Below are 24892 nucleotides of genomic sequence, written 5' to 3' on the forward strand. Positions count from 1 at the left end.
ACAAATACTTTGACTCCTTGCTTGGTATCAATAACAAGAACTGGACTAATCTTTTACTGTGACACCCAACGCAACGCCTAGTCACACCTTACTTTTAAATAGGCTTCATAAATTAAAAATGTGTCATAAAACACCTAAAAATAAACCTGTGAACAAAGGGCATTTTTATTTTTGTCTTACAATAGCTTCATGTATTCACACACACCAAACCAACACTTTTGAGAATTCAACAAATTAACTGTCAACACTATCTTAAATTAAATATATAAGCAAAATGTAGCACCATGAAACAACATTTTTAATTTCAGACAATCACAACACATTTATTAATATGAAACTAAAAATCTATGTATAATCTTTGGCCCTTTTTTAAGTTAACCACACACATTTTGGATAGTAAATGCAAATCCCTAACTCATAACTATAGCTCATCCTGAAAGTCAACACATGCCATATGCCTTTTATTATCATTTGTCATCAATAAGTGTAATTTCATTAACAATATGGATAAAACAAATTAATGAATGAATTAAAAAAATTATAATACAGAAACGGTTTATTGTTAAGTAAAGATTCTGTAAAGAGGTCCTAACCCTTGGCATAAAACCCTTCCACATTGTAAAACATTTAACCATCCAGTAAAGTTAATAGTCCTTATTTACAAAATTGCACAATAAAAAGATTAGACAGAACATTTCTTCTTGCACCAACCACCATATTCACACATTTTTACATATTTGACCAATTCTGTTGTTAAAATACATATTATTCCATATTCCATTCCATTTAACATGCACCTTGATAAAATACGAAGAAAATTACTGGACAATATTCAGTATAACTTTCTCTGTCTAGCCATTTTACTTTTTGGGGGGATAACTCTGCAGTGTGAATTCCCCAAACCTATGGCTTATAAACTAAGTTTTGATGTTCTGATTTAACATAAACAGTTTTGGAAAACATCTCTTTGATTTTATTCATCCAAACCTGCTGCTTGGAGAACATTTCTCATGTCATTGATCATGTCATTTAGAGCTCTACTCAAGACAGTGTGTGTTGCTTTGAAGGCCTCAGTTGCATTCAGAAAACTGTTTAGAAGAAATTGACTATCTAGCAAATCATCCAAGCTTTTCACTGGTGTTGTTGTCAGAGATCTACGAGGCCTAGTCGCCAGTGTGTTTACCACTGCTACTGTCACAGGAGACTTTATAGCTGACTGCAGCTGTGAGACAGGCTTGTCCATTCTCTCTGACAGTGCGATGAGTGATTTTTCACTCAAACCCAAATTATAATGACAACTGATGAGATAGGTCGTCAATACCGCCTTGTCTATGGCCAGGGATAGTACAGGGACAGGGACAAGGGCACTCAAACCTGAGGCTAATGCCACAAGCCAAATAAGCTTCTCCATACCCTCTTTCTTCTTCTCTAGCATTGCCAGAGAGCACACAGGCACAGACTGAACCAGAGCAAAACTCTTGGCTTCTGAAAGGTCTAAGTCAAGGGCCTCTATCAGGTCTTGGAAGTCATATTTTCCCAAGTCATAAGAGGATATCAGAAACACCTTGGGGTTTCCAACTTCTTTCAAATTTCTTTTGCAGTCCTCTCTAATTGTGCAAAGTACCTGCTGCTCATTGAAATTTCTGTTCTGCGCCACTGAGCGCATGTCATTATCAATCTTGGTCCGGACAAAATAAAAACGCTTCTTCTTTTTTTGAATCTCCTTGGCCAGAAAGACATCATTTTCCTTGAACCTTTCTGAGGAAATTATGATAAATAAATCATACGTCTCAAATTTAACTTCTTTGAGGAATTCGCTAGCCTTGAATTTTGGCATACCGATCCCTGGCAGGTCCCACAGTCGGGTGTTTGGTTTCGTGGGATGGGTGTACATGGTCATTTGCGTCGTGGTTTCAGTTATTCCAGTTGGTGCAGAATTATCGTCATCATCACCCAGACCTCGAAAGGCATTGATGAATGCAGATTTTCCTGCTCCTGTTTCCCCAGTTACAGCAATATTCAGAGTCACACTGTCAAAACTTTCCAGTTGTTCTTTAGCCTTTGCAACAGCTGCATTTGGGTCATCTTCTCCCAGTCTCTGCAAAGCTCCAGATAAATCCATGTCAGAAGAAGAATTTTCTGTCTGTAATTCTTTACTGTAAAACACATAAACAAAATATTATAGAAGGAATAAATCTTCTATAATAAATCATTGCATGGTTTGACTAAATTTAAAGTCATAACTTATTTTGGTGGGTCATGGACATATTTCACATCTAACTTTTTCATCGTAATTGCAACTTTATTTTTCACAATGTAACTTTATATCTCCCAGTCCCAACTGAGATTGTATATTTATATCACAATGTGTTTTTATTCCTTATCTAAAAATTTCCATAAACAACTGGAAAATGTAGGAAAATGTGAAATATTATAACGTATATAACATAACAAATATTTATCACAGAAAGGTATATATTTTAATGTTTTACTGTATGAAAATGTGTCCAGATTTCAGAGAAAATTATCACAAATTGTAAACTATTTTTTAAAACAGGCCTATATATTCAACATGAAATTGAATAAATTAGTTTTTTAACAACGTTTCCCCTGAATAGAGTATTAATGACTTATGAAATCATCCATATGCATAGTGAAGACATAGGGGTACTGTAATCTCCTTTCTAATCAGCAAACAATCAAACATAAAATGACCATTAACTCCATAACAAAGGCAAAAAAATTTTACATGCCCCAAATTAAATAACCAATAAAATCAATATAAAATACATTCTTAATGAAACACATACTGCGAGTCACTGCATAGTGTGTCCAGCTCTGCCTCTTTTCTGATTTCTCGTGCAATATTTGCCAGTTCTTTTAAACCTTCTCTCAAGATGCAATAAGTAGTAGCGAATGATATTCCTGCAGCAGCAACACTGCCCACACCTGGAAGGAGGCTTGCAACATATTCAACGGTAGCAAGTACTGCAAGTGAAACAGAGACTTGAATCCTGGCCATTGTTTTTTCACGAATGGCAGTTGCTAACTTTGATTTGGTCAGACGTTCCACCAAGGGCTTGTTCAGTTTTTCCGAAAGCCTTGACAGTGATCCATCATCCAAACCAAATGCATAGTAGCACCTTGTGAGGAAAAGCAACACCATGCCTGCATCACATGCTACTGACAGACCAGGCACAGGGACCACTGCTATACCAGCAGAGGCAAGAGATGCAGCCCAGATCATGCCTTCGAAGAATTTGATCTTCTTCTCAAGAGATGCTGCGGAGCACACTGGCCAGGCTTGTAGAAGAGCAGATCTCTTATGGTCTGGAAGCTCTTCTTCGAGAGTGTTTTGAAGTATTTCAAAATCATATTTCTCCAAGTCAAAAGACGATATCAAGAAAACTTTGGGGTCTCCCAATTCTTTCAAGTTTTTTTGACAGTCCTCTCTTATTATATCAAGAACTTTCTGCTCATCAAATGCCTTTTTCTTTTCCTCTGCTCTGATGTCATTGTCAATCTTGGAACGAACAAAGTAAAAGTTTTTCTTCTGTTTTCTTATTTCTTTAGCCAGCATGATGTCATTCTGCGTGAACCTTTCTGAGCTAAGGATAATGAAGAAATCATAGGTGTCAAGTTTGACATCTTTAAGGTATTTATCTGCTTTGAAGTTTGGTGTTCCTATTCCAGGCAAGTCCCAGATCTTCACATTTGGCATAGGATGTTCATACATGTTGGGCTTCATTGTAGTTTCTGTAACTCCAGTAGGTGCTGCTCCATCATCATCGTCACTTACACCTCTAAGTACATTTACAAAGGAAGATTTCCCAGATCCTGTCTTTCCAGTCACGGCGATGTTAAGTGAGACATTTAACAACTGGTCAAATGTTTCTTTAGCTTTTGCTGTAGCCTTTTCCAGGGTGGACTCGCCTGATGCCTTTACTGCCTCAACAACTGCAGGGTCTTGAGTTTCCATGTTTTTAAACTGTAAAAGTTAAATATAGAAGTAGATGGTTCAACATTTATTCTTGAAGCCTAAATGCTAATAATTCCTGTTATTACAATAATCAGCAAATAGTTTCAGTAAATATAATAGGTTAATTTAACCCAAAGTTCTTTGTTCAATAAATGTAGTCAATGCAGATCCTTGTTACTGTTTACCGGCTAGATGTTTTGCTGTTCCTAAATGGTCAGGGATTGCAATAATTATGCAGTAATTACCCCCCCCCCCCCCCGGTAGTAGTGTAATTTTGGCGACTTAATGAGAGACGTAATAAAGTCAATCAATAATTAAAGTAACAAAAAAATACTTACTTTTGCGTATCTGGTTCCAGAAGTAGGCCTATGACACACTGTGACTGTCTTAAGTCACAGGAGAGACTTAAGAAATAAGATAAATATTTCTTTTACAGACAGAAATACAGCGCTGTTCCGTCACAGTTTCACTTTCCAAGAACTGATTTCTTCTTCCTAAAACATAGACAGTATACGTCATTGTAGGCGTGTCTCACTGGGATCTGTGAGTGACAGCCCAAATGGCCAATTAAATCGCTCCACTCACTGAAAAGCTCTGTTGCCATCCGCCATTCACATACAATCTTTTCTTTTCCTTTTCTTTTTTGGATCATGTGATTCGGATAATTCAGTTTCGTTCGATCCGTTCCTGATCAGCCAGTAGCCTAATCTAAAAAATGACCAGACATGTCATTCTGAATAAAAAGAATTTTATCGTTCATATCTTAAATGGGTGATTGGGTTAACAAGGTCCCTAATTCGTCAATCACATTAGGCTATATGAAGAAATCATATAGGCTAGTTTGTTGTGTTTATCATTACTTTCATTTGAAATGTTCAATGATTTTCTGTCTGGTGTATTATCTGACCTTTGCAGCTCTAAAAGTTCCACTAGACCACAGTGAAATAATGATGTTTTTGTTATAGGCTAAAATAAAGTCAGCAGAAAAGACATCTGGCTCGACGAAAGAGGAAGCAAAAGTAGTTTCCTTTTTTTTTTTTTTTTATTAATACGAACAATTTGACTGGTCCAGAACAAAGGCGTCTGTGATATGTTCATTTTATTGCTGCGTCTGTCGAGGCTGCTTTGCACCATGATGAAAAGGGGAACTTGGATATGCTCCTCTTAAAAGGAAGATAGATTTCTACACAGGACATTCTATACCTTGGACTCAGACCTTTTGGCTCCTTGCAATCTATCAAGAGCGCACTCTTGACAACTTTGCTGCAATAATATTACTCAGAGTAGCCTATTTAGAGTGTGATTTAGATTTTATTTATAAATATTATTCCATAATTTGCTTCTAAGAAATAAAATAGATTTTGTCATCTGACTGGATCTCCTCTTTACATCAATTTCCCCTTGTAATTTAATTTAATTTAATTTAATTTAATTTAATTCAATTTAAATGTTTAGGGCTAGATTTACTAAACAGGGCAAATTAACATGAGAGCGCAATCCCATAAAAGCGCCAATGGGAGTGACGACGCACAAATGAATGAGCACAGACACAGCCGGACCCGGATCATTTCCATGACCAATGCAATCTACCAATAACAGCGCAAATTAGTGTCTGTTTAAGACGTGCTTTTTTAACGGTAAATAATGGCGCAATAGGCTACCAGTCAATTGACTACTCTCCTCCCATAAATTGAAAAAGGAAACTGAAAGGGAAACTCCTGCAAATGCCATCCTGACCGCCAAAAGAGGGTTTGTGCTGCTGACACAAGCTTTTGTTAGCCGTGAGAGTGAGACCACAATGGAAGTGGAAAGTTCTGCATTATTGATAACCTGTTATGATGGGAAGAGGAGGAAATAGTTAGTGTTGTGTTTTCTAAAGTCAGAAAGTCTCCGGAAGCAAAGTTTCCTTTTTGTGTGTTTTTGTTTTTTATTTTGCAACAACAAGCCCATTTGTAGCCTACTGGGGAAAAACACAATAGAGCAATGAATACTAAATAGCTTTTTAGAAAATCTTTATTCTTAGCTGTTAGTTTATAAACACATTTAAAGTGGTCTCTTTGGAAAATATACGGCAGTATTTTACATGATATAATGGGCAATTTTTAAGATCCATTAAACACAAAAAGCGTCCTTTTGTTCATGCTCAAATTGCTAAATTTTTGGATAAGTAATATTAAGCTACAAAGTCAGAACAGAAAAGAATTCAGTCTAAAAATAAAGTGTTCATATATTACATATTATAGTTGTTTCAATGCCTCACCCCAAGTGCACATATGTAGCTAACACATTCTAGAATGTGTTACTTTTTGTCCTCAGTCTTGGTTTAAAGTCCAAGATTTTTTCTTTTTCTTTTTTTTTTTAAGTTATTTGCATGTTTTAAAACAGAGTTATGAGTGATTCTTACTATTGGCAATGGCAATAAGCTATAGCTTAACCAAAAAGATCAATGACCACAGCAGTGTCATGACCTTTTGACTGTGATCTGTTTTAATAGACATCAGTCAGACCTGCAGCTTTCAGCACTTCTCTGGCTGTATCCGCGAGATCTTGAAGCTTGCAGAAGGTTCAGTGTTCCAGAGTAAGATATTTCTGCTGTTCTTTTGCTCCCTACAACAGGAACCAAGCTCCATGCGAATTTGACAGCTGCTTCCTTACTTGTCAGTGCTGACAGCTCTTTATTACTTAGTTTCTAGAGGTGAACTTCTTACAGATTTCAGGGATGGATTATTGACCCTCACAGACAACTTATATATTGATTCATCATCCAAACCGAAGGTGTAGTAGCACTTGGTGAAGAAACCCAGCAAAATGCCAGCATTACAAGTAATGGAAAGACCATGCAGGAGCCACAGCAATGCAACCAGACGCAACGGCTGCTGACCAGGTTTGCTTCATTTTTTGGGGGATTTTCTTCTCCAGAGTCCTGGACAAAACCAAAACATCTCTTTTGTGAGCAGGTAGCTGCTTCTCCAATGTGTCGATGAGGGCCTGAAAATCATATTTATACAATTCAAAGGAGGAAATCAGGAACCTTTAGGAAATGTATCCTAAAGGTTTCTATGGCAGTCCTCACGAATGTGAGAGAGCACTTTCTGCTCATAAAAGTCTTTCCTTTGAGATTCCGCTTGAATGTCATTGTCAATCTTCGAGCGGAGGAAATAAAACAACTTCCTCCTGTCTTTAATTGCTTTAGCCAGCATGATGTCGTTTTCTTTGAATCTCGAGGAGATGATTATGAAGAAGTCAAAGGCCTCAAGTTTAACCTCTTTTAGATATTTTTTGGCTTTGAATTTGGGACTTCCAGCCCCTGGCAGATCCCAGAGTTTTATATTGGGCATTGTGTGTACAGCATTGGTGTCATTGTCATCTCAGTCTATAAAGACATAAACTTCATTTGACACGATGATTCTGAAAAAGTAAAGCAACTTGGTAAATATCACCAAACATTTATGGTTTTTCTGCCATAAAGGCAGAGTTTGGCTAATAATGGAAACATATATGGAAAGAAATATGGAAGTCAATGGGGCTTATAAAGTGTTTTTTATCGGCATTCTTCAAAATATCTTCTTTTGTATTCAGCAGAATAAAGAATTTCATACAGGTTTGGAACAACTTGAGGGTGAGTATATGATATAAATTATGAGAATTTTCAATTTTTGGGTGAACTGTTTCTTTAAGTTATAATTAGTTCACTGAGTATTTCCTTAATGTTGCGCTGACATCTAGCGGCGGAGATGCAGTATAACACAAAAGAAAAAAAAATGCAGTTGCAGAAACCGATGTAGGCTAATTCTCAGTCAGCATAATTTATTCCACGAGCGAAAGTGTCAGGAACAGGTGGTTATCGAGATAAAGTGAGTATTATTCGGCTGATCTGAAATTTTACACACCCATAAGGCAACATAGCAAACCCCGTAGAATAGGCCTACAACTTTTAACAAGGAATCTCATTTGCATCTACATCATTTTACATTTATCAAAAGTTGTATTTATATTTTCAGACGTAAAACATAATTATAACATAACACCCCATCTTTTGTAGCCTACAATTAAAAAAAACAGCATTACAATACATTTCTTTACACCAACAGTTGTAGTGGATGGAAATCTTTCCAATTTCGTCAGAATTGCTTAATAATATTGAGTTTTAGCCTATGTGATGAAACAAATAAAAAGGCTAACCTTAAAGGCAAAAAAACCGCTTATTTGCGTTTAGGCTATAATAAGACAAACTCACCTTCTGTGCACATAATAGCCTAATTTCGGTATCTCTGCATGTTTTAAAGTGATGTGAGCTGTTTATGAAAAAGTAGCCAGTAAGGGGTGGTTTAGGGTGTGGTTCGGAAAACATCTGAGGACTGAAACAAAATATTTGGTTAGAAACACTTTATTAGAAATCTACTAAATATGAGTTAAGTGACATGCTGTCGATTACCCCAGAAAATAAAGAGTAAATTTGTAAAACTTAACTAAAATAAACTAAAACTAAATTTGTAATTCAAAAATGTTAAAGAATGAATTAATTCCAAATATGCACATTTTCATATGAATGCTGCAGGAAGTGTTTTACAGGAATCAGATCATAAAGTTGTGAAGCTTGTCATGTAGAATCAGGGCCATGTCTTCAATATGAAATATGAGCCTATTATGCATCCACTGTGGAAAAAAAATCTCCTGTACCAGCTATTCATTTATTATTGGATCTCATTCAATGCTTTCAGAATCTTTATACTTTTTAAACTAATTTTGTTTCTGTATTTTTTAAATGAATATAATGACAGTATATTCATTGAACAAAATGTATTCTTTTATTTATCAAAATAAACCCAAAATAGTACAAACATCGCTAAAGGGATTGTTTTGAGCAAGTATTAGCTTAGAAATGATTAAAAACATTGTTTTAGCTGAAGTATTTGTGTGCCTTTTGCCCCATGCTTTTTTTCCACACAAAATATGTTGCTCCATCAATGTTCAATAAAAACATAGATTTTTTTCTGCAATCATATGGGAGTAGTGAAAAGCAAAATTTTATTAAGCCCCCATAAAACATAGTAGGGAGCTAGGAAGGTAGACAGAAGTGGATGATCTTAGGTGCAGGACTGATTATAATGAAATCAAAGGAAAACCAAAATAAGGAAACACTGAACACAATGATACAAGGGAAGGGACTAACATGGCAACCGGGACAGGAAACATGAGGTATAACAAAAGTCAAAATGACACAGGGAACCATTGACAGCATGAGGCTAAGTTATTGTACATAAAGGAAGTGTGTATGTGCAGAAATAAAAGACATTTACCTTAAATGCTCACTTAATTAGTGATAACATGGACCATATATAAATAAAAATTAAGGCAGGTCAGAATCAAGAACAAAACCAGAAATTCACAATAGTACACAGCAAGAAAACCCAGACATAGAGTGAGTGTCTTTGATTGTGTAAATAGATGTCTCCTTAAAAGCCATATAAACACTATTAGCACTGAATGCTAGATTTTGGTTTGTTTTTATTAAATTGATAGCAATATTTCCAGGCAAAAAAATCCAGAATCCAAAAACCTTAAAGAGATTCTGAATCAGACTGCAGATACAGAGAGCAGAATTCACCATTTCAGAATGAAGCAAATCTTTTATAGATTTCAAGATGAGAGCTATACTGGCACCTGCAGCATGTACAGTGTACTGCAACTGTGCATGTGAATGGCCTTGGCCAAAACTGCTGTAGAAGTCTGAAGTTTCAAAGACATCTGGTCTCAGACAGGAAAACTTTCCCTGTGAAAGTGAGTTCATACAGTAAATTTGACTCCATACAGACTGTATAAGAGTTTTAAAAGAAATGTGTGACAAAAACATGCCTTAAACATGCAAAAAAATCTGCTTGCCAAAGGCTTTCCTGACAGACGGATAATGGAATAGCCTTCTGCTTACTCTGTGTGTTCACTGAATAAGGTACAGAGCATAAAAATAAGTATTTTACATTAACAACTTAATTTATTAACGACATATTTTACATAGGTTGACTGACATCCATATTAAGCATAATTGTAAGAATAATGCATAACAGGTTAATTTGAGAAACATGAAACTAGGCCTGCATAGCCCTTTAACAAGCAGTTCAAGAGCAAATTACATTATTACAGTATATGCTACATTAAAAATACTAAGAATCCCTTGATTTATGATGTGAGTTTATGATTTAAGACTATAGAGATTAAATAATATTTTCTCTTTGTCAGTATGCTTCTTAAGAGGTAAGAGCACTTTTGAGAAAGTAAAATGTCAACATTAACCTAAATGTTAGGTTAACTGCTGCCTGAGGTCTAATGGAGAGTCTCGTGATCAGAGAGTTGAATCTTACAATGGCAAATTACAATAGAAAAGCTATTCTGAAAGAATGTCCCTGGATACTCGAGATTTGCAAGTAAAGACTGAGTATACCGAATTATGCTACATTTGGTTTAATATTAAAAGGACTGAATTGACTGAATTCTGTCTCCCAATACGTGCACTTGTACAGGATTAAAACCCCAGTCAGTGAAGATAATATGAATATAGAGATCTTGCCTTTTACTCTGTCCTTGGATTTGTCCTCTGACCTAAAAACAGCATCTGGGTGTTTCCCAGCTTATAGTACAAATCTGGATCCACATGTTTTCTAAAGCCTTTTATACCTTTATGCTTATTTTGATCATTAATAAACTAAATAGAGTTTACATAGTTTATATTTATATAGTTTAAAAACTAGATAGCCATTTCTACATAAAGACTATATGTTGTTATTTATATAATAAGGATTGTTATAAGGTATTTTTCATCAACAATGTATTTTAATTTTAACGAAACCGGTTTGAACCAATAAGAAACTTATTGTACAATTTACAATAAGGGTCATTAGTTAACATTAGTTAATGTATTAACTGTGAGCAATTAATTTGTTACTGTATTTGTTCATCTTTGTTAACCTTAGTTAATAAAAATACAGCTGTTCATTGTTAGTTCTCAGTGCATTAACTAATGTTGAAATTAACATTAACAGAGATTATTAAATGATATATATGTGCAGTTCATTATTAACTGTAGTTAACTAATGTTAACTCGTGAACCGTATTGTAAAGTGTTACCAAGAAACACTACTTTTTAAAGTCAAAATACCTGATTCTGAGATGAAAAAGTTTTGGAATTTTTAGATTTCAATATACATTTTTTAACATATTAATTAATAAATTAACTAATTCTCAAGTCAATTTTGACGCATTTCCCTCAGTATCATTTTTCATTCAAGAGCTAGAAACAATACCTTGTAGTTCAGCACATTTAAAAAAATTATATTTTTTATTAAGAAAAAACATTGAGTGCAGCTGTGACAATTTAACAAATCTAATCATAACCAATGTTTATGTATTCCTCTGTCTGAGGTCTGGCTGAGCACAACATAATTGAGCGTGGGTTCTGAGCAGTTCCCTGACTCTGAATGTGTCATACTGGAACATCATCAGTATTTCCAGTATGTGCTCCTGCTGGCACCATTTGCAGTGTCACTGGAGGAAATACAATGAGTAAAGGGTTTGAGTGTTAAAATATATATATATATTTTTTTTTTACAGACTCCTTTTTTTTCTTTAGCAGCTGATTCCAAAAATAGGAAAAAAAAGAGTGACATTCCCATCTGGCCTGAAATGACTGTGCTTTTCTGCATAAACCTGGAGGAAGACAAGGACACTTGTCAGTTAAAGAACAATTTATTAAGAGTTATTTTTTATAATACATGTACACAAAATGAATCACTTTGAACTGTTTGCCTATAATTAACATATAAAAAGAACCTAACAATCACAATATAGTTTCAATCCACTAATCCTGGATTGAACATGACTTTGTATTTAGAAATGTGACCGACAATGTATGCCTAAGTAACTGTAAGAAATAATAAAGAATAAATGTATTCCTGTAATAAATTTGTGCACTTTTTTCTTTTCTCTAAATAATTTGCAGGAGCAATTCTGGACACTTTTATAAGAAAAATAAGACGGATAAAAACGTCCAATATGTAATAAGTTAACTATTTTATTGTTCTCAAGAAAATAATGGTAGGTACGCTGATGTTAACAGCGTGGAGCCAAGAAAACAAAACAGAATTTTATAAGCAAAGGATCATTTACTCTGCCATTAGCAAAATCGAAATGTTCTAATAGACCTACATCTATTGTTTCTAGATGACTTTGTTTGTGCTACTTGATAACTTGTGTCAGGCTTTAGGGCACAAGACCAATAACCAGCTGTCTTGTAGCCTACATGTTGTTATTAATTTTACAACCATTATAAAGTGAAGTATCTGCAAAGAATCTGTAATGAATGATGGTGAACTAAATTATGAATAGCCAAAGTCAAAGTCAAAGTCTTGGTCATTAATATCCAGTGCAGTTGCCTTTGACTAAACTTAACAGACACGCTATAACTGTGCAAGGTCAAAAATCTGAAATTACACTATGCAGGATCAAAAGAGTTTCACAAGAACCTTTAGATAGCATGTTTTAGCATTCAAGAAGAAAAATCACATGCAACATGATTATATTTCTCCTGGTAAAACTTTAGGCCTGTTAAGCATGATCAAAATAAATGCAATTTCAATCAAATGCAAAATCTAAAGTTTATGTTTATTCATTATTGTTTTTCTATATTTTAATTCCTTTTATTTTCATTGATGAATTACTTCATTGCAAAAGTTACCCTTAACCTTCAATAGTCTTTGATTAGTCTCTGATTTGTAGTGTAATTTCACAGAAATATTTTATACATTCTAATTGCACAGATAATATAATATATAGTTAATAAGATTAGCATGAAAAAGGCACAACAAATAGCATTAAGCGCAAATACTAATTGCATATTATTTAAACATAGGTTATGATAGGTATCAATAACAAATTATTTTGTTTCACAACTAACAATGAAATCAATTACAGAAGACAACTGATAAAATTCACGAGCAAAAAAACATTTTGGCTACAAATATGATTGCTTGTTAGATGGACGTTTACTATTAGAAGTTCATGTGAAATATTACTAAGAACAATGTCCTGTTACGACTAAACAGTCAGGGACAAGAACAGATGTAAAACCTGCAGGTGAGAAGATGGACAGCTGTTGAAAACCTGGAAGCCTGCTGTCAAGGTTACAAAGCCAACAGCTTACACATTCAACAGCACAGCTGCTGGATCTCCCTGGTTGTATCTAAAATTGACATAATGTCTTATCTACACACTGTCAGCACTTTGTGTAAAATAATTTTGGGCTCTAATTCGTATCTCAGAATGTTAAAACTTATTGCTGGTAGCTTTTCACTGTTAGGTTAAGGAGGTTTTGGCTTTATATTTTGGGAAATATATGACATAAACCTTTTACTTTTGAGATACACTACTTAAGCAAAAAAAAAAAAAAAACACAATACATTTTGTTACTTTACATGCTCTATACACTCTAAAAAAAGGTTGGGTTGTTTCAACCCATGTCTGGGTCAAATATGGACAAACCGGACTGTTGGTTTAAATGGTTTGTCCATTTTTGACCCAAACACGGGTTGAACAATTTTTAGAGTGTACACTGAGTGACACTAGAGTGCCAATGCCGCCCCTACCCCTAACATATACCGTAGTGTTCTAACATTCAAGTAATGTAATACTGCATTATTTCTTCATGGAAACACAATGATAGTGAATTACTTATCAGACTTCAGATAGGTCTTTTGGAGCTGATTGGTCAATGGCTGACCGCTGGGGCGTGGATCAGTAGGCTGGCAGTCTCATAAATACTGCGAGTGTGGAGCGAAACAATCATCGAACAGGTTCAATCAGCAGTCATGAGGTCTTTGGTTTTCCTGGTGCTCCTTGGAGCTGCCTGTGAGTACAGATTCCATTCAGAGATAGCAATATGGAAAAGGTGAGTCAATATACTGATGATACTCTCTCATTGTATCTAGTTGCTCTGGATGATGACAAGATTGTTGGGGGATATGAGTGCACGCCCTATTCCCAGCCCTGGACGGTGTCTCTGAACTCTGGCTACCACTTTTGCGGTGGCTCTCTGGTCAGCCAGGATTGGGTTGTGTCTGCTGCTCACTGCTACAAGTCGTAAGTGGCGTCTTCGCAGGGTAGCTCATGTTCCGGTCCAGTGGCTTCCTCAGTTCTGAACAGTTTTTTTGTCTTTCAGACGTGTGGAGGTCCGTTTGGGCGAGCACAATATCGTACTTAGTGAGGGTTCTGAGCAGTTCATCACCTCTGAGAAGGTCATCCGCCACCCCAACTATGACTCCTGGATTATTGACAGTGACGTCATGCTGATCAAGCTTAGCAAGCCCGCTACCCTCAATCAGTATGTGCAGCCCGTGGCCCTGCCCAGTGGCTGTGCCGCCGCTGGCACCATGTGCAGAGTCGCCGGATGGGGAAACACCATGAGTTCCAGTGAGTGACTGAGTTCATGATGTCACTTCCTTCACACTTAATGTTCATAGCACTTGAGCTAACTCCCTCTCTTTTGTTGTTTTATTCCTTTCTTTGTAGCCGATTCCAACAAGCTTCAGTGTCTGGAGATCCCCATCTTGTCCGAGAGTGACTGTAACAAATCCTACCCTGGCATGATCACCAACACCATGTTCTGTGCTGGATACCTGGAAGGAGGAAAGGACTCTTGCCAGGTAGAGCATGACAAGATATATTGTTGTCACACAAATTTGACCTGAGACGATCTTAATAATAACCCGTGGTTGTCTTTCTCTTTTTTTCAGGGTGACTCTGGTGGTCCAGTTGTGTGCGGCGGTGCGCTGCATGGTATTGTGTCCTGGGGTTATGGCTGTGCTGAGAAGAATCATCCTGGTGTCTATGCCAAGGTAACATACAGTAGTTGTTGTTAGTTACAAAACAATAGGTTTGGTATGATATCAAGGAATTTCATGACTTCTATGAATGATCTTTTCTTCAAGGTCTGTTCGTTCAGCCAATGGATCGCCGACACCATGAGCAACAACTAAAGCTGATCCAAAGTCTCATACAGTCTCTAAATCTGCAATCCATCATTTTTTCTTTATTTTGGAGATAAAAACCTGTGTGAAAATAAAAGCATTTAAAAAATATCCTGCTTTCTCTAAGTGCTTCATTCATATTTATGAATAAATACTGAATACATATGTTGTTGTAAGTAAGAGGCCAATATTTAAATGTACAAATGCCCTCAGAAAACAATACAAAGCAAAGCAACACAAAATAAAATAAAAGTAAAATTCCTAATATTTCTAAGAATCAAGACAGTTATTCCATAAAAATGTATTTCTAACAAAGGAAGTGTTACGCAGCTATAGCAGCTAACAGGAAACTTTCTCAGAAGTTACTCAGAGCATTGGATAACATTCTGGCAATGTTTAAAAATAAAATATTGTTCTTCCAGTAACATTAATAGAATGTTTGTTAAAGTTATCTGGTCTTTAATAACGTCATAAAAACGTTTGCACAAAAACACTATTCATTCATCTCATGAAATGTTTTACTGAAACATTTTACTACATCTACTATTTTTTTTTAAATGTAACTACTTGTTACAGAAGGTTTAGAGAACATTCAAAGTACTGTTCCCATTATGTTCGCACATAACCAAGAAAAACTTTTGAACATTCTGAGAACATTCTTAAATAATAAACAGAACTTTCAGAAGAACATTCCTAACCATCCATTAATAACTTCCATTAGACTGTTAGCAAAACATTCTTAGAGCATATTTTTTGCTGGGATGGTTATGTATAATACAGTGATTGTTAGTATCTACATAAATCAGCAATTTATTTAATATAATAGCTTCAACATCTTTCTGAACAACTATAAATGAGCCGTCATCAAACTTATTTTAGTTTTAAGAATGACACCTAAAGAAGTAGAATAGGCCTTTAGTTTGAAGATGTGTTGTATGACTAAAGTAAGTCAGGCTACTCACATAGGCCTATATCTATCACATTTACTGTGGCCGTATTGATGGAGTGACAGTCCATAGAAAAATTATTTTTGAACTTTTGGACAATATCCATTACTTCTTCTCTTTTGTTAGAATTTTTTTTTATATTGTGCTTATTAGTTCATCTGGGATTCTTGCTGCCAAGTCAGGGCCAATGTTTACAAAAAAATGATTGAAGCTGTTAACTACCCTGTTCATGTTGCGATATTCGCCATTTGAGTCAACATAATATTCTGGGTAAGTGTTTTTTTTTTTTTATCCATTTTTATGAGAATGCCATTTAATACATCCCATGTTCCTTTTATATTTGTTTAATTATCAATTAATAGTTTCTTATAATATAATTTCTTGGCTATTCTTATTACATCAGTTAACTTGTTTTTGCACAACTTAGGCTATATCTATTCTCAGCTACTTTTGTTTTCAATTTAATGAATGATTTATAGAGATTATTTTTCTTTTTACATGCATTTTTTAAGCCTTTAGTCATCCAGGGACTTTGAATATTTCTTCTGTTTACTGTAAACTGAAATGGGGCAGTGCTTATCATATAAAGTTGTGAATATTTCTAAAAAGTTATTGTAGGTTCGGTCTGTGTCTATCTCGCCACAAACAGAGCTCCAGTCTTGCACTCTCAGGTCATCATTAAATGCATCAATTGCTTCTTAAGTTTGTAATCTTTGCAGCTTACATTCCAGATTTCTTTAGTTTTAGAAACTTTGCAGTCATGAGGCAAAAACAGGTAAGTGGTCCGCATTTCTGTCCAAATGTCTGCAATAGGGTTTTGGTATGATATGAAGGAATTTCATGACTTCTATGAATTATCTTTACAGACCCCTGACGGGGTCTGTATCGCTTTTACTGGCACGTACAGAACTTCCATAGATAGTATATAAACTGGACACAGCGACCCCATAGGTTTCAACGGAGAGAAGTGAAGTCAATTAGAAGCACTTACTTCCTGATCGCCAGGCGAACTGCGCAGGCTCAAACTGAGCTTGACGACGTAGATGTGACGTGAGCAACCTGTAGGTCTTCTAGTAGCTGTGCCGAGGAAATCTGAATCATTCCCTTCCGAATCTCGCAGAGACGGAGAGCGTGAGTATTAGCTGTCCATGAGCTAGCAGCAGGAGCAACTTTATCACTCTCTATGGGCTTCTCCCTTGACTTTAAGCCTCCACGTCCTCCCGATTGCTTGCGAGCTTCTCTGCCTGTTCATACGGTAATTTCTCGACTTGTGCGACAGAGTCGCGCGGTTATGACGCAATCGTTAGCCTATTTTTACAAAAACTGCTTCTACGGGGCCATAACGTAAGATACAAGGTAATGGAGCCTTTTATACATTTTCGTGTTTCTTCAGAAATAAACAATGGACAAACGGTGTCTTTAAAGGCCTCAGATGTAAAGTTATTCGCTGTCAAAGTGACGCCAAAATGAATGGGAGTCAATGGAATGCTAACAGCAGGTGGGGGTCCGCTAGCCAATGGCGGCGCCCGGGGATGCTTCAGTGTCTTTCGAAACACTGCCCCCCTGGGAACTTCGGGGTTCGGGTAGTAACCCGAGCACAAAAGAACTACAAAATTCGACTGCTTTACGGCATACTCACTTCCCCCACCACCCCCCACTTACTCAAATTCGGACAGCCCAAATAGCGTCTGTATGCACGGCCGAAGCAGGTTTTGTCGGAGGAGACTAGGAAGAGAAAAAGGGAGAGTTATAAAATCAAATTCCGGACGAGGATCAATATTGGTCCAGCGTAGGGACCGATGCTGACTTGGCCGTCATGCTGTCGGACTAGTAATAGCTAGACGGACACAGGGGCGTAATTTGTGTGTGTGTGTGTGGGGGGGAAGAACCCCCCCCCCCCCATATTTAAATCTATGCATTACAACCCCCCCCCCCATATTTAAATCTATGCATTACAACCCCCCCCCCCCATATTTAAATCTGTGCATTACAACCCCCCCCCCCCCCCCCTCGCCTCGATTTTTCAAATTTGCAGATTCATCTATGGTAGCTTGATATTATAATATTGACGATATGGCTATTACCTACCGCACAAACATTGAATTTAATTAGCATATCCATTATGTACATAATGTACAAACAGTAGCCAATGCTAATGACACTGGCTTGTAAACGTGAGCTACGCGATCTAGCGTTTGAAAAAAATAAAACCCATGAAATTATATTCATATGACATGCTGACATATACTGTATCTGGGATGAAGACATTTCACAGACAACGCAGGCAGTCTGCCCAAGACGTGAGAACTCCTTCTGCAGAGTTCGGGGGTATCGGCTTGTCAACAAATGCACATATATCCCCTGGTGTAACCATGACAGATTTTACGGCAGTAATAGAAGACAATACTGTTTCCCAACTGTAGGGGGACCCCGAGAGCAAAAGCTACTTGGTGTTGCTTTAACCTCCACCTTTCTAACTTCCCTAAGCCGGGCAGTGCTTTAGAGTAAAAGGCGTCGATATTTCCATAGCACTGCAAGGCAGGCTGTGTCGCGGGTGGGACAAGTGACATATTGCTGGTATGTGGGTAAGTGCTCCTTTAGGCTACATGAATTAAAATCTCCCATCACAAAATTAGCAGAATCTGGAGACTCCGACTGAGCTAAGTTCATGAATAGTAGAAGCAGCAACTTGTGTATCGGCAAAGAGGGTGCAATATACACAACACAACTAATCATCATATTGATGTGTACTCCTGTAAAGGATGATATTAAAAATAAATAGGCCTACACATTCAAGTGATGCTCCTTCACCGTTGCTTTATCGTGAATCAATACATTATAAACATGTGCATAGTCTCATACTTTTCAACACAGATTTACATTACATGCTGGTTTAATGCAAACACTCAAATTTCATTCATGACATCATCCAAGTGCACTCGACCTACATGCCGTCATATACACTATCAGTGAATCAGCACGAAATAAACTCATAACAAAGAATGAATGAATAAAGGATAACATGAAACACATACAATAACACTACATGATCTGTATTTTATCTCCGCATCATCACCAGCGCTAATCGCGGCACATTTGCTATGTGCTGTGCTCAGCACCGATCGTTAACAATAGAGTTTACAGACCACTCTCATGTACATCGGAAAACAATTAATGTGAACAGTCTACATTTATTTTACACCTGTAAAAGACGATGTTAGCCAACACGTTCAAGCGAAGTTCCTTCACCGTTGCTTATGAAGCTGATCGCGACATTCGCGAGAACTCCCTCTACAAATGTAGGCCTACGCAATGACGCGAAACACATGCACACGTATAACCAATCACACATCATTCTCCAGCTACTACAATCATATATTGTAGCCCATTAATTTGAAGCAATTCATATTATACAACCAAAAATATTAGCAACAACAAGCATTTTGATGAAAAAAGTAGGCTAATGATAATAATAAATCGAATATAAATCTGAAAATAATCTCTTAAAGCATAAACGCATACAAACCACATAAATGCATACAAAAACCGATAGAGATAATAATTATACAACTTATCAAAGAAAAAAAATACTGTAGGCTATATAAAGAAAAAAAGAAGCTGTTAATTTTGAGAATTATTCAGCTAACGTTACCACATGCACATGAAAAGGAAAAAAATGGTCATAAACTTAATTAGCCTACAAGGGTAAAACAGACTGTTTATGAACAATCATAGATTAAACATGCTTAGTCACTCTTTGTATTTGTATTGCATGTCCAGTTTTAATCTAATGAAACAACATCTATTTCCAGTCACTCACAAACACTTGAGTTCATTGGGCGCCGTGCTCCACTGTGACGTCACTATGAACGAACAGTTGAGTGCATAGCAGAGGTATCTTGCATTTTGTTGGAGTCGGCGAGTGATTGTGAGTATGCTTTTTATTCAGGGTTTGGAGATTTAAATTGTAATACATATTTGCATTACTCAGATTAGAATATATTTAAACAATATAATGTTATTAACTCGATGCAGATAGGCCTAAATGAATATGCATGCTAGCGTACAGTGGTGTGAATTTTTTTTGTAAATTGGGTTTGATGTTTTTTAATATAATGTAAGCTATTGTATACACAGATGACATCCTCCCATATTGTTGATATTTAATGACACATTATTCTGTCAATCAACAACACATTAAATCAACAAATACAGACTATGACCATTTTTAGTTACCATTGCATAAATGGAGAGCTCCATAGACGTTAAGTTGTCTTTGTGAGGAACTCACCACTCCTTTAATATGATAAATTCTCACATGGACCTGTCTTTCAATCTTTCTTGCTTTAAGATCCTTTATATTATTTGACCAACCAATAGCAGATCTGATTACACATTGAACTGATAATGAAACCTGATTGGCCTTAATGGTTATCTGTGTATCTCTGACTGTAACTGATTACATATGAAAAGGAGGTCATTTTCATTTAGCCTCCTTATGCCTTTAATGGCCATTTTGGACAGATATTGCCAATGTCCAATTGAATATTTATTCTCATTGGTTTCATTAATGGAGCCTTTATTGCTGTCATCCTCTTCTATTCGTGCAGTAAATACAATTTGCCTTGACTACCAGGCATGAAATGAAAAAAATATTTATTTTTTACATAATATGCATCTTAGTTGTCCACACTAGTATTTAAATTGATAAAAATATATATAACTTAACTTTTTCAGCTTAATGGTTCATTTTGAATAGATTTTAAGGAGGCTATTGGACTGGACTCCCTTGCGTCTTCTGATAAACAGCCACGGGCATACACTGTAGAAAATGTATTTTTTTGAGTATTTTGATAACTAAGACATGCAATCAGCTTCCAGGTTCGTATGTGTTTGCTCAACTCATCTCTTCCATTTCTCTGTCTTTCACAGTATTTTACAGATAGAGATTGACAGCCTATAGATTGCACAAAGGCAGTATTGTTCAGTTCTTTAGATCATCATCAATACAAAATCAATATGAGTTTGTCAACCTTTCCCATCGGTTCCCCTGAGAATGCAGAGCAGTCCTTATGTCCTGAACTCTCAAGTGAGCTCACCATGGCCCTTGCTGCAGGAGAGTGGTGGGCCATTATGGAGGTTTCAAATCCCATCTCTGAGGAGCCGGAGTATGGGGACCTCATCTCAGGCCTGTGGTGGGGAACAATGGAGGCAGGAGTCCCCACGTGGAGCACCCATGCCAGAAAAGGCACCAAATAGGCGAAAGCTAAATATCCCTGAGCCTCTTAGACAGGAACCGCTGCAGAAGCCTCAAGCTCCTTCTCTTCAGAGAACTCTGCCTGACAATATATCAAAGAGGCCAAAGCTAAAGATCCCTGAGCCTCTGAGAGGGGAGCTGCTGCAGAAGAGGCCTCAAGCTTCTTCTCCTCAGGGAGCACCCATGCCTGCCAGGTCTACACAGGAAGCACCTGTGCATGCCCGTTCTAAGAAAGGGAGCCTCACCTCAGCGCTGTTCTTCACTGATGCATCTGCGAAGGACCTGAACTCAGATGCAACACTAAAAACCGTGGAACAGCAGAGAAAGTGGAGGCAGAAAAGGCCACAGGAAGAACCAGTGGCTGTCGAGTCACCACAGAAAGCACCTGTGCCCAAGTCTCTACAGAGACCACCTGTGCCTGCCCCAAAGGTGCGTGCATGTTCCCCACGTGGAGCACCCATGCCAGAAAAGGCACCAAATAGGCGAAAGCTAAATATCCCTGAGCCTCTTAGGCAGGAACCGCTGCAGCAGCAGAAGCCTCAAGCTCCTTCTCTTCAGAGAGCTTTGCCTGACAATATATCAAAGAGGCCAAAGCTAAAGATCCCTGAGCCTCTGAGAGGGGAGTTGCTGCAGAAGAGGCCTCAAGCTTCTTCTCCTCAGGGAGCACCCCTGCCTGACAAGACCTCAAAGAGGGACAAAATAGAGGTCCCTGAGCCACTGAGACGAGAGCTACTGCAGCTAAAGCCTTCTATTCAGGGAACACTGCCTGACAATATATCAAAGAGGCCAAGGCTAAAGATCCCTGAGCCTCTGAGAGGAGAGTTGCTGCAGAAGAGGACTCAAGTTTCTTCTTCTCCTCAGGACACACTGCCTGACAAGACCTCAAAGAGGGAAAAACAAAAGATCCTGGAGCCACTGAAGCAGGAGATGCTGCAGCAGAAGCCTGTCTGTTGTGCACAGGGATCACCTGTCCCTGACAAGGTTCCAGAGAAGAGAAATCTGATCTCTGAGCTACTGAGGAAGGAGCCGCTGCAGCAGAAGCCTCAAGCCAATAAACCTTTACCTGACATGACCCCAGTGGGAGCGTGTGAGCATGCCAGGACCCCACAGGAAGCAGCAGTGCCTGCCAGAAATCCACAGGCAGTGGCAGTGCCCTCTGGGGCTCCGAAGGGAGCAGATATTTCCCTAAGGATCCCAAAAGGTGCGGTTGTGCATTCGGGGACCTCACAGGGATCACTTGGGCCTGCAGATCCCCCAAAACTGGGAGAAAGCCTCAGAATCCCTAAGGAGCAGAGGGAACAGCAGGGACAGCAGAATATCCCAAAGCGAGCTTCTGTGTCTCCTAAGACCTCACAGAGTGCACTTGTTCCACCTTGTTCCCCACAAGGAGTATCCGGGTTTCAACAGGAAGCACTCACGGCCTCCAGTGCTCCACAAGATACACCTGTGCCCATGAACTTGTCCCCATTCCTGCAGGGGACCCCAAACGGAGCAGCACTGCCCGGCAGAACCACAAATCAAGGGGAAATCATGATCCCTCGCCATCTGTGGCAGCAGAAACCAAGTCCCTTTGCACAGCCCCATCCTGGACCACCCATGTCCAGTCAGAGTAAGAGGCTGTGTCGGCGGAGCACAGAAGCATCTGTAAGTCCCTTCCATCTCTTGTTTTTACTTATTTTCAAATTTATATATAAAAAAAAAGATATTGTGTTTAGATGTATTCTAACAAGCACTCATTAAACCTGCCCAACATTTATTATGTTTGTTTCTTCAACAGGACAATGTAGGTGTGTGTCAGCCACTTCCCCAAAATAAAATATGTGTGGTGTAGCACTGGTCTGGATTATCAGCAATAATTGAGTAGCTTTTTATTTTATTATTATAATACAGATAGATTTGAATTTCGTCAGAAGAAATAGGGATCGCTAAGGAGACGGCGGGTTATCACGAGAAGTAACAGACAGACACAAGTCTAAATTAGAAATAGAAATATAATTGTTTTCACATGGAAGAAAAAATAATAAAAAGTCAAGAAGATAAAAGAAAGTAAAATGACAAGATCACATACAATAGACAACAAAACTGACTATGAAAATTTCCACCACGAGTGCACTCTTTTCGGTGTTTTCAAATATATACCCACATAGTCAGTTCAACACTCAGAAAGAAAACAAAAACAAATAATATATAACAAAAGAAAGAACTTCAAGTATCTCTTGTAAAAAAAAAGTTAAATGTCTCTCAAATCTGGGTTGTGGTTGATTATACACCCTCAAAAGAAAAGAAAAAAAGAGAAGAAAAAGTTCTTTAAATCAAATTTGTCATGTTCCAATGAGTAACACTGGAAACTCAAGGAAAGGATATCAGCCTCCTCTCCACGACGTGATGTCTTCTCTCTTTCAACAAACTTGGTTGGCTCGCCATCAAACACGAGTCTACAGGATGTTACAGAAGGTCGTGCAGTCATCATTTCTCCACGAAATCAAGAAGAAAGAAAAGAAAACGGAAAAAACAAAGGAGAGAGAAAAAACCTGGCCTGATCACAGACCAGAACACTCATTTAGTACATTTCACAATAAGTTTCACATCAAAGATCCAGAATAACATCTAATACACATTTACAATTACCATTTCTTCATGAACTAATATAATTACATTCGTTTACCTCTGAATCAATAGCTTTCTTTCGTATACAGACACGTGGCCAACAATGGAGACGGTGAACTCTGAAATGAACAAATAATAACCATGCGGTTCACTATAACCGCTCAAACTGAAGTTATCACATATTTAGTAACATACAAATGTCTTTTTTCACAGAATTTATTAATTACCTTTGTGATCGATTTTTCTTTTGCTCTCATACAGACGCACCTCAACTACAGACGTGCGTGATCATAAAATGGTGTCGGTGAACTGCAATGTAACGTTACAATGACCACGCGGTTCACGTTAGACATTTTATGATTACTCGGATCAAACTACAATTTTAAGAGAGAATAAACAGTCCACAGCAACTAATTTACTTTAGTAGCAGTAATTCTATCCTATTATGAATTAATACGATCTTTTTTTTATCATTAATTATATGATACTGACTCACCAAGTAGAATGTATTCCTCTATTCAGTCGGCTTCTTATTCAGAATGCATCAAATTAATTAAATCTCAACTTTAATACTTTATCAAAGATTTTTAATCTAAGATTTATCAAATGGATCACGACGATCAGATTGCGTCTGCTCCTCTCAATCAAGCTCGTCTCTTCTGTCATCGCGCATGCTCGTCAACACCCATGGCGCGAATGACAAAGAGCTATCATTGGTTGATCACCGAGCTTTTATTATAGAATGAATTCGCATATTTTTCTTAATATTCTTAATTTTTATATCTCTTATCGACTTTTATTAAGGGGACATCTTATCACTAAATGGTGTTTAAATTAAATAATTACATTTATTTAACCTGTGTTACACTGGGAATTGACAAGAAGGTGCAGCTGAATCCTAAACTGAGGAGTCAGAATCAGATAAGCACTTCACACCTGGACCAGAGCAGCCTTCAGCCCAGGTCCCAGCTGAACCGGAAGAGAGCATTGGTAAGTTCCCTCCTTTTTTTTAAATAAAAAAATGTAAATACTTTAATAATATAATATATGACTAGTATTTTATTCTTTTCAGTTTATAGAACCCTCA

The 24892-nt window shown here is 37.3% G+C and overlaps 3 protein-coding genes, 1 long non-coding RNA gene and 1 pseudogene across 5 annotated transcripts; 2 read left to right on the forward strand and 3 right to left on the reverse strand.

Annotated features, from left to right (window-relative positions):
- Nucleotides 1-143: 143 nt before the first annotated feature.
- On the reverse strand, nucleotides 144-4515 carry LOC307005378 (uncharacterized protein). Its single transcript, XM_079625484.1, has 3 exons — nucleotides 4318-4515; nucleotides 2811-3988; nucleotides 144-2156 (listed from the first exon to the last, which is right to left on the reverse strand). Exons 2-3 carry the CDS (start codon nucleotides 3977-3979, stop codon nucleotides 974-976), a joined length of 2352 nt encoding a protein of 783 aa, XP_079481610.1. The 5' UTR covers nucleotides 3980-3988; nucleotides 4318-4515; the 3' UTR covers nucleotides 144-973.
- A 1495-nt stretch (nucleotides 4516-6010) lies between these two features.
- On the reverse strand, nucleotides 6011-8259 carry LOC307006027 (interferon-gamma-inducible GTPase 10-like; annotated as a pseudogene). The gene is made up of 2 exons (XR_013800706.1): nucleotides 8217-8259; nucleotides 6011-7387 (listed from the first exon to the last, which is right to left on the reverse strand). The product of XR_013800706.1 is annotated as an interferon-gamma-inducible GTPase 10-like (transcript).
- Nucleotides 8260-13736: 5477 nt separating this feature from the next.
- On the forward strand, nucleotides 13737-15105 carry LOC307005760 (trypsin-1-like). Its single transcript, XM_079626212.1, has 6 exons — nucleotides 13737-13876; nucleotides 13957-14107; nucleotides 14187-14437; nucleotides 14537-14670; nucleotides 14761-14862; nucleotides 14956-15105. The coding sequence occupies exons 1-6, from the start codon at nucleotides 13837-13839 to the stop codon at nucleotides 15001-15003; spliced, it is 726 nt and encodes a 241-aa protein (XP_079482338.1). The 5' UTR covers nucleotides 13737-13836; the 3' UTR covers nucleotides 15004-15105.
- A 6060-nt stretch (nucleotides 15106-21165) lies between these two features.
- LOC307005094 (uncharacterized protein) lies at nucleotides 21166-23078 on the forward strand. Its single transcript, XM_079624904.1, has 2 exons — nucleotides 21166-22842; nucleotides 22976-23078. Exons 1-2 carry the CDS (start codon nucleotides 21178-21180, stop codon nucleotides 23027-23029), a joined length of 1719 nt encoding a protein of 572 aa, XP_079481030.1. The 5' UTR covers nucleotides 21166-21177; the 3' UTR covers nucleotides 23030-23078.
- Nucleotides 23079-23599: 521 nt separating this feature from the next.
- LOC307005095 lies at nucleotides 23600-24749 on the reverse strand. The gene is made up of 4 exons (XR_013799215.1): nucleotides 24302-24749; nucleotides 24033-24114; nucleotides 23864-23924; nucleotides 23600-23734 (listed from the first exon to the last, which is right to left on the reverse strand). It is a non-coding gene; the product is annotated as an uncharacterized lncRNA (long non-coding RNA).
- Between the last annotated feature and the right edge of the window lie 143 nt (nucleotides 24750-24892).

Source organism: Phoxinus phoxinus, assembly GCF_949152265.1.
Source record: "Phoxinus phoxinus genome assembly, chromosome: 10".
Lineage (NCBI taxonomy): Eukaryota > Metazoa > Chordata > Actinopteri > Cypriniformes > Leuciscidae > Phoxinus > Phoxinus phoxinus.

Coding starts and splice junctions, on each gene's coding strand:
- LOC307005378 (XM_079625484.1), bottom strand. CDS start 3,979: ATGGAAACTCAAGACCCTGCAGTTGTTGAGGCAGTAAAGGCATCAGGC. Junction 2,157..2,810: donor ACACTATGCAGTGACTCGCA/GTATGTGTTTCA, acceptor TGTGTTTTACAG/TAAAGAATTACAGACAGAAA.
- LOC307005760 (XM_079626212.1), top strand. CDS start 13,837: ATGAGGTCTTTGGTTTTCCTGGTGCTCCTTGGAGCTGCCT. Junction 13,877..13,956: donor GGTGCTCCTTGGAGCTGCCT/GTGAGTACAGAT, acceptor CATTGTATCTAG/TTGCTCTGGATGATGACAAG. Junction 14,863..14,955: donor ATCCTGGTGTCTATGCCAAG/GTAACATACAGT, acceptor CTTTTCTTCAAG/GTCTGTTCGTTCAGCCAATG.
- LOC307005094 (XM_079624904.1), top strand. CDS start 21,178: ATGCCAGAAAAGGCACCAAATAGGCGAAAGCTAAATATCCCTGAGCCT. Junction 22,843..22,975: donor GGCGGAGCACAGAAGCATCT/GTAAGTCCCTTC, acceptor TTTCTTCAACAG/GACAATGTAGGTGTGTGTCA.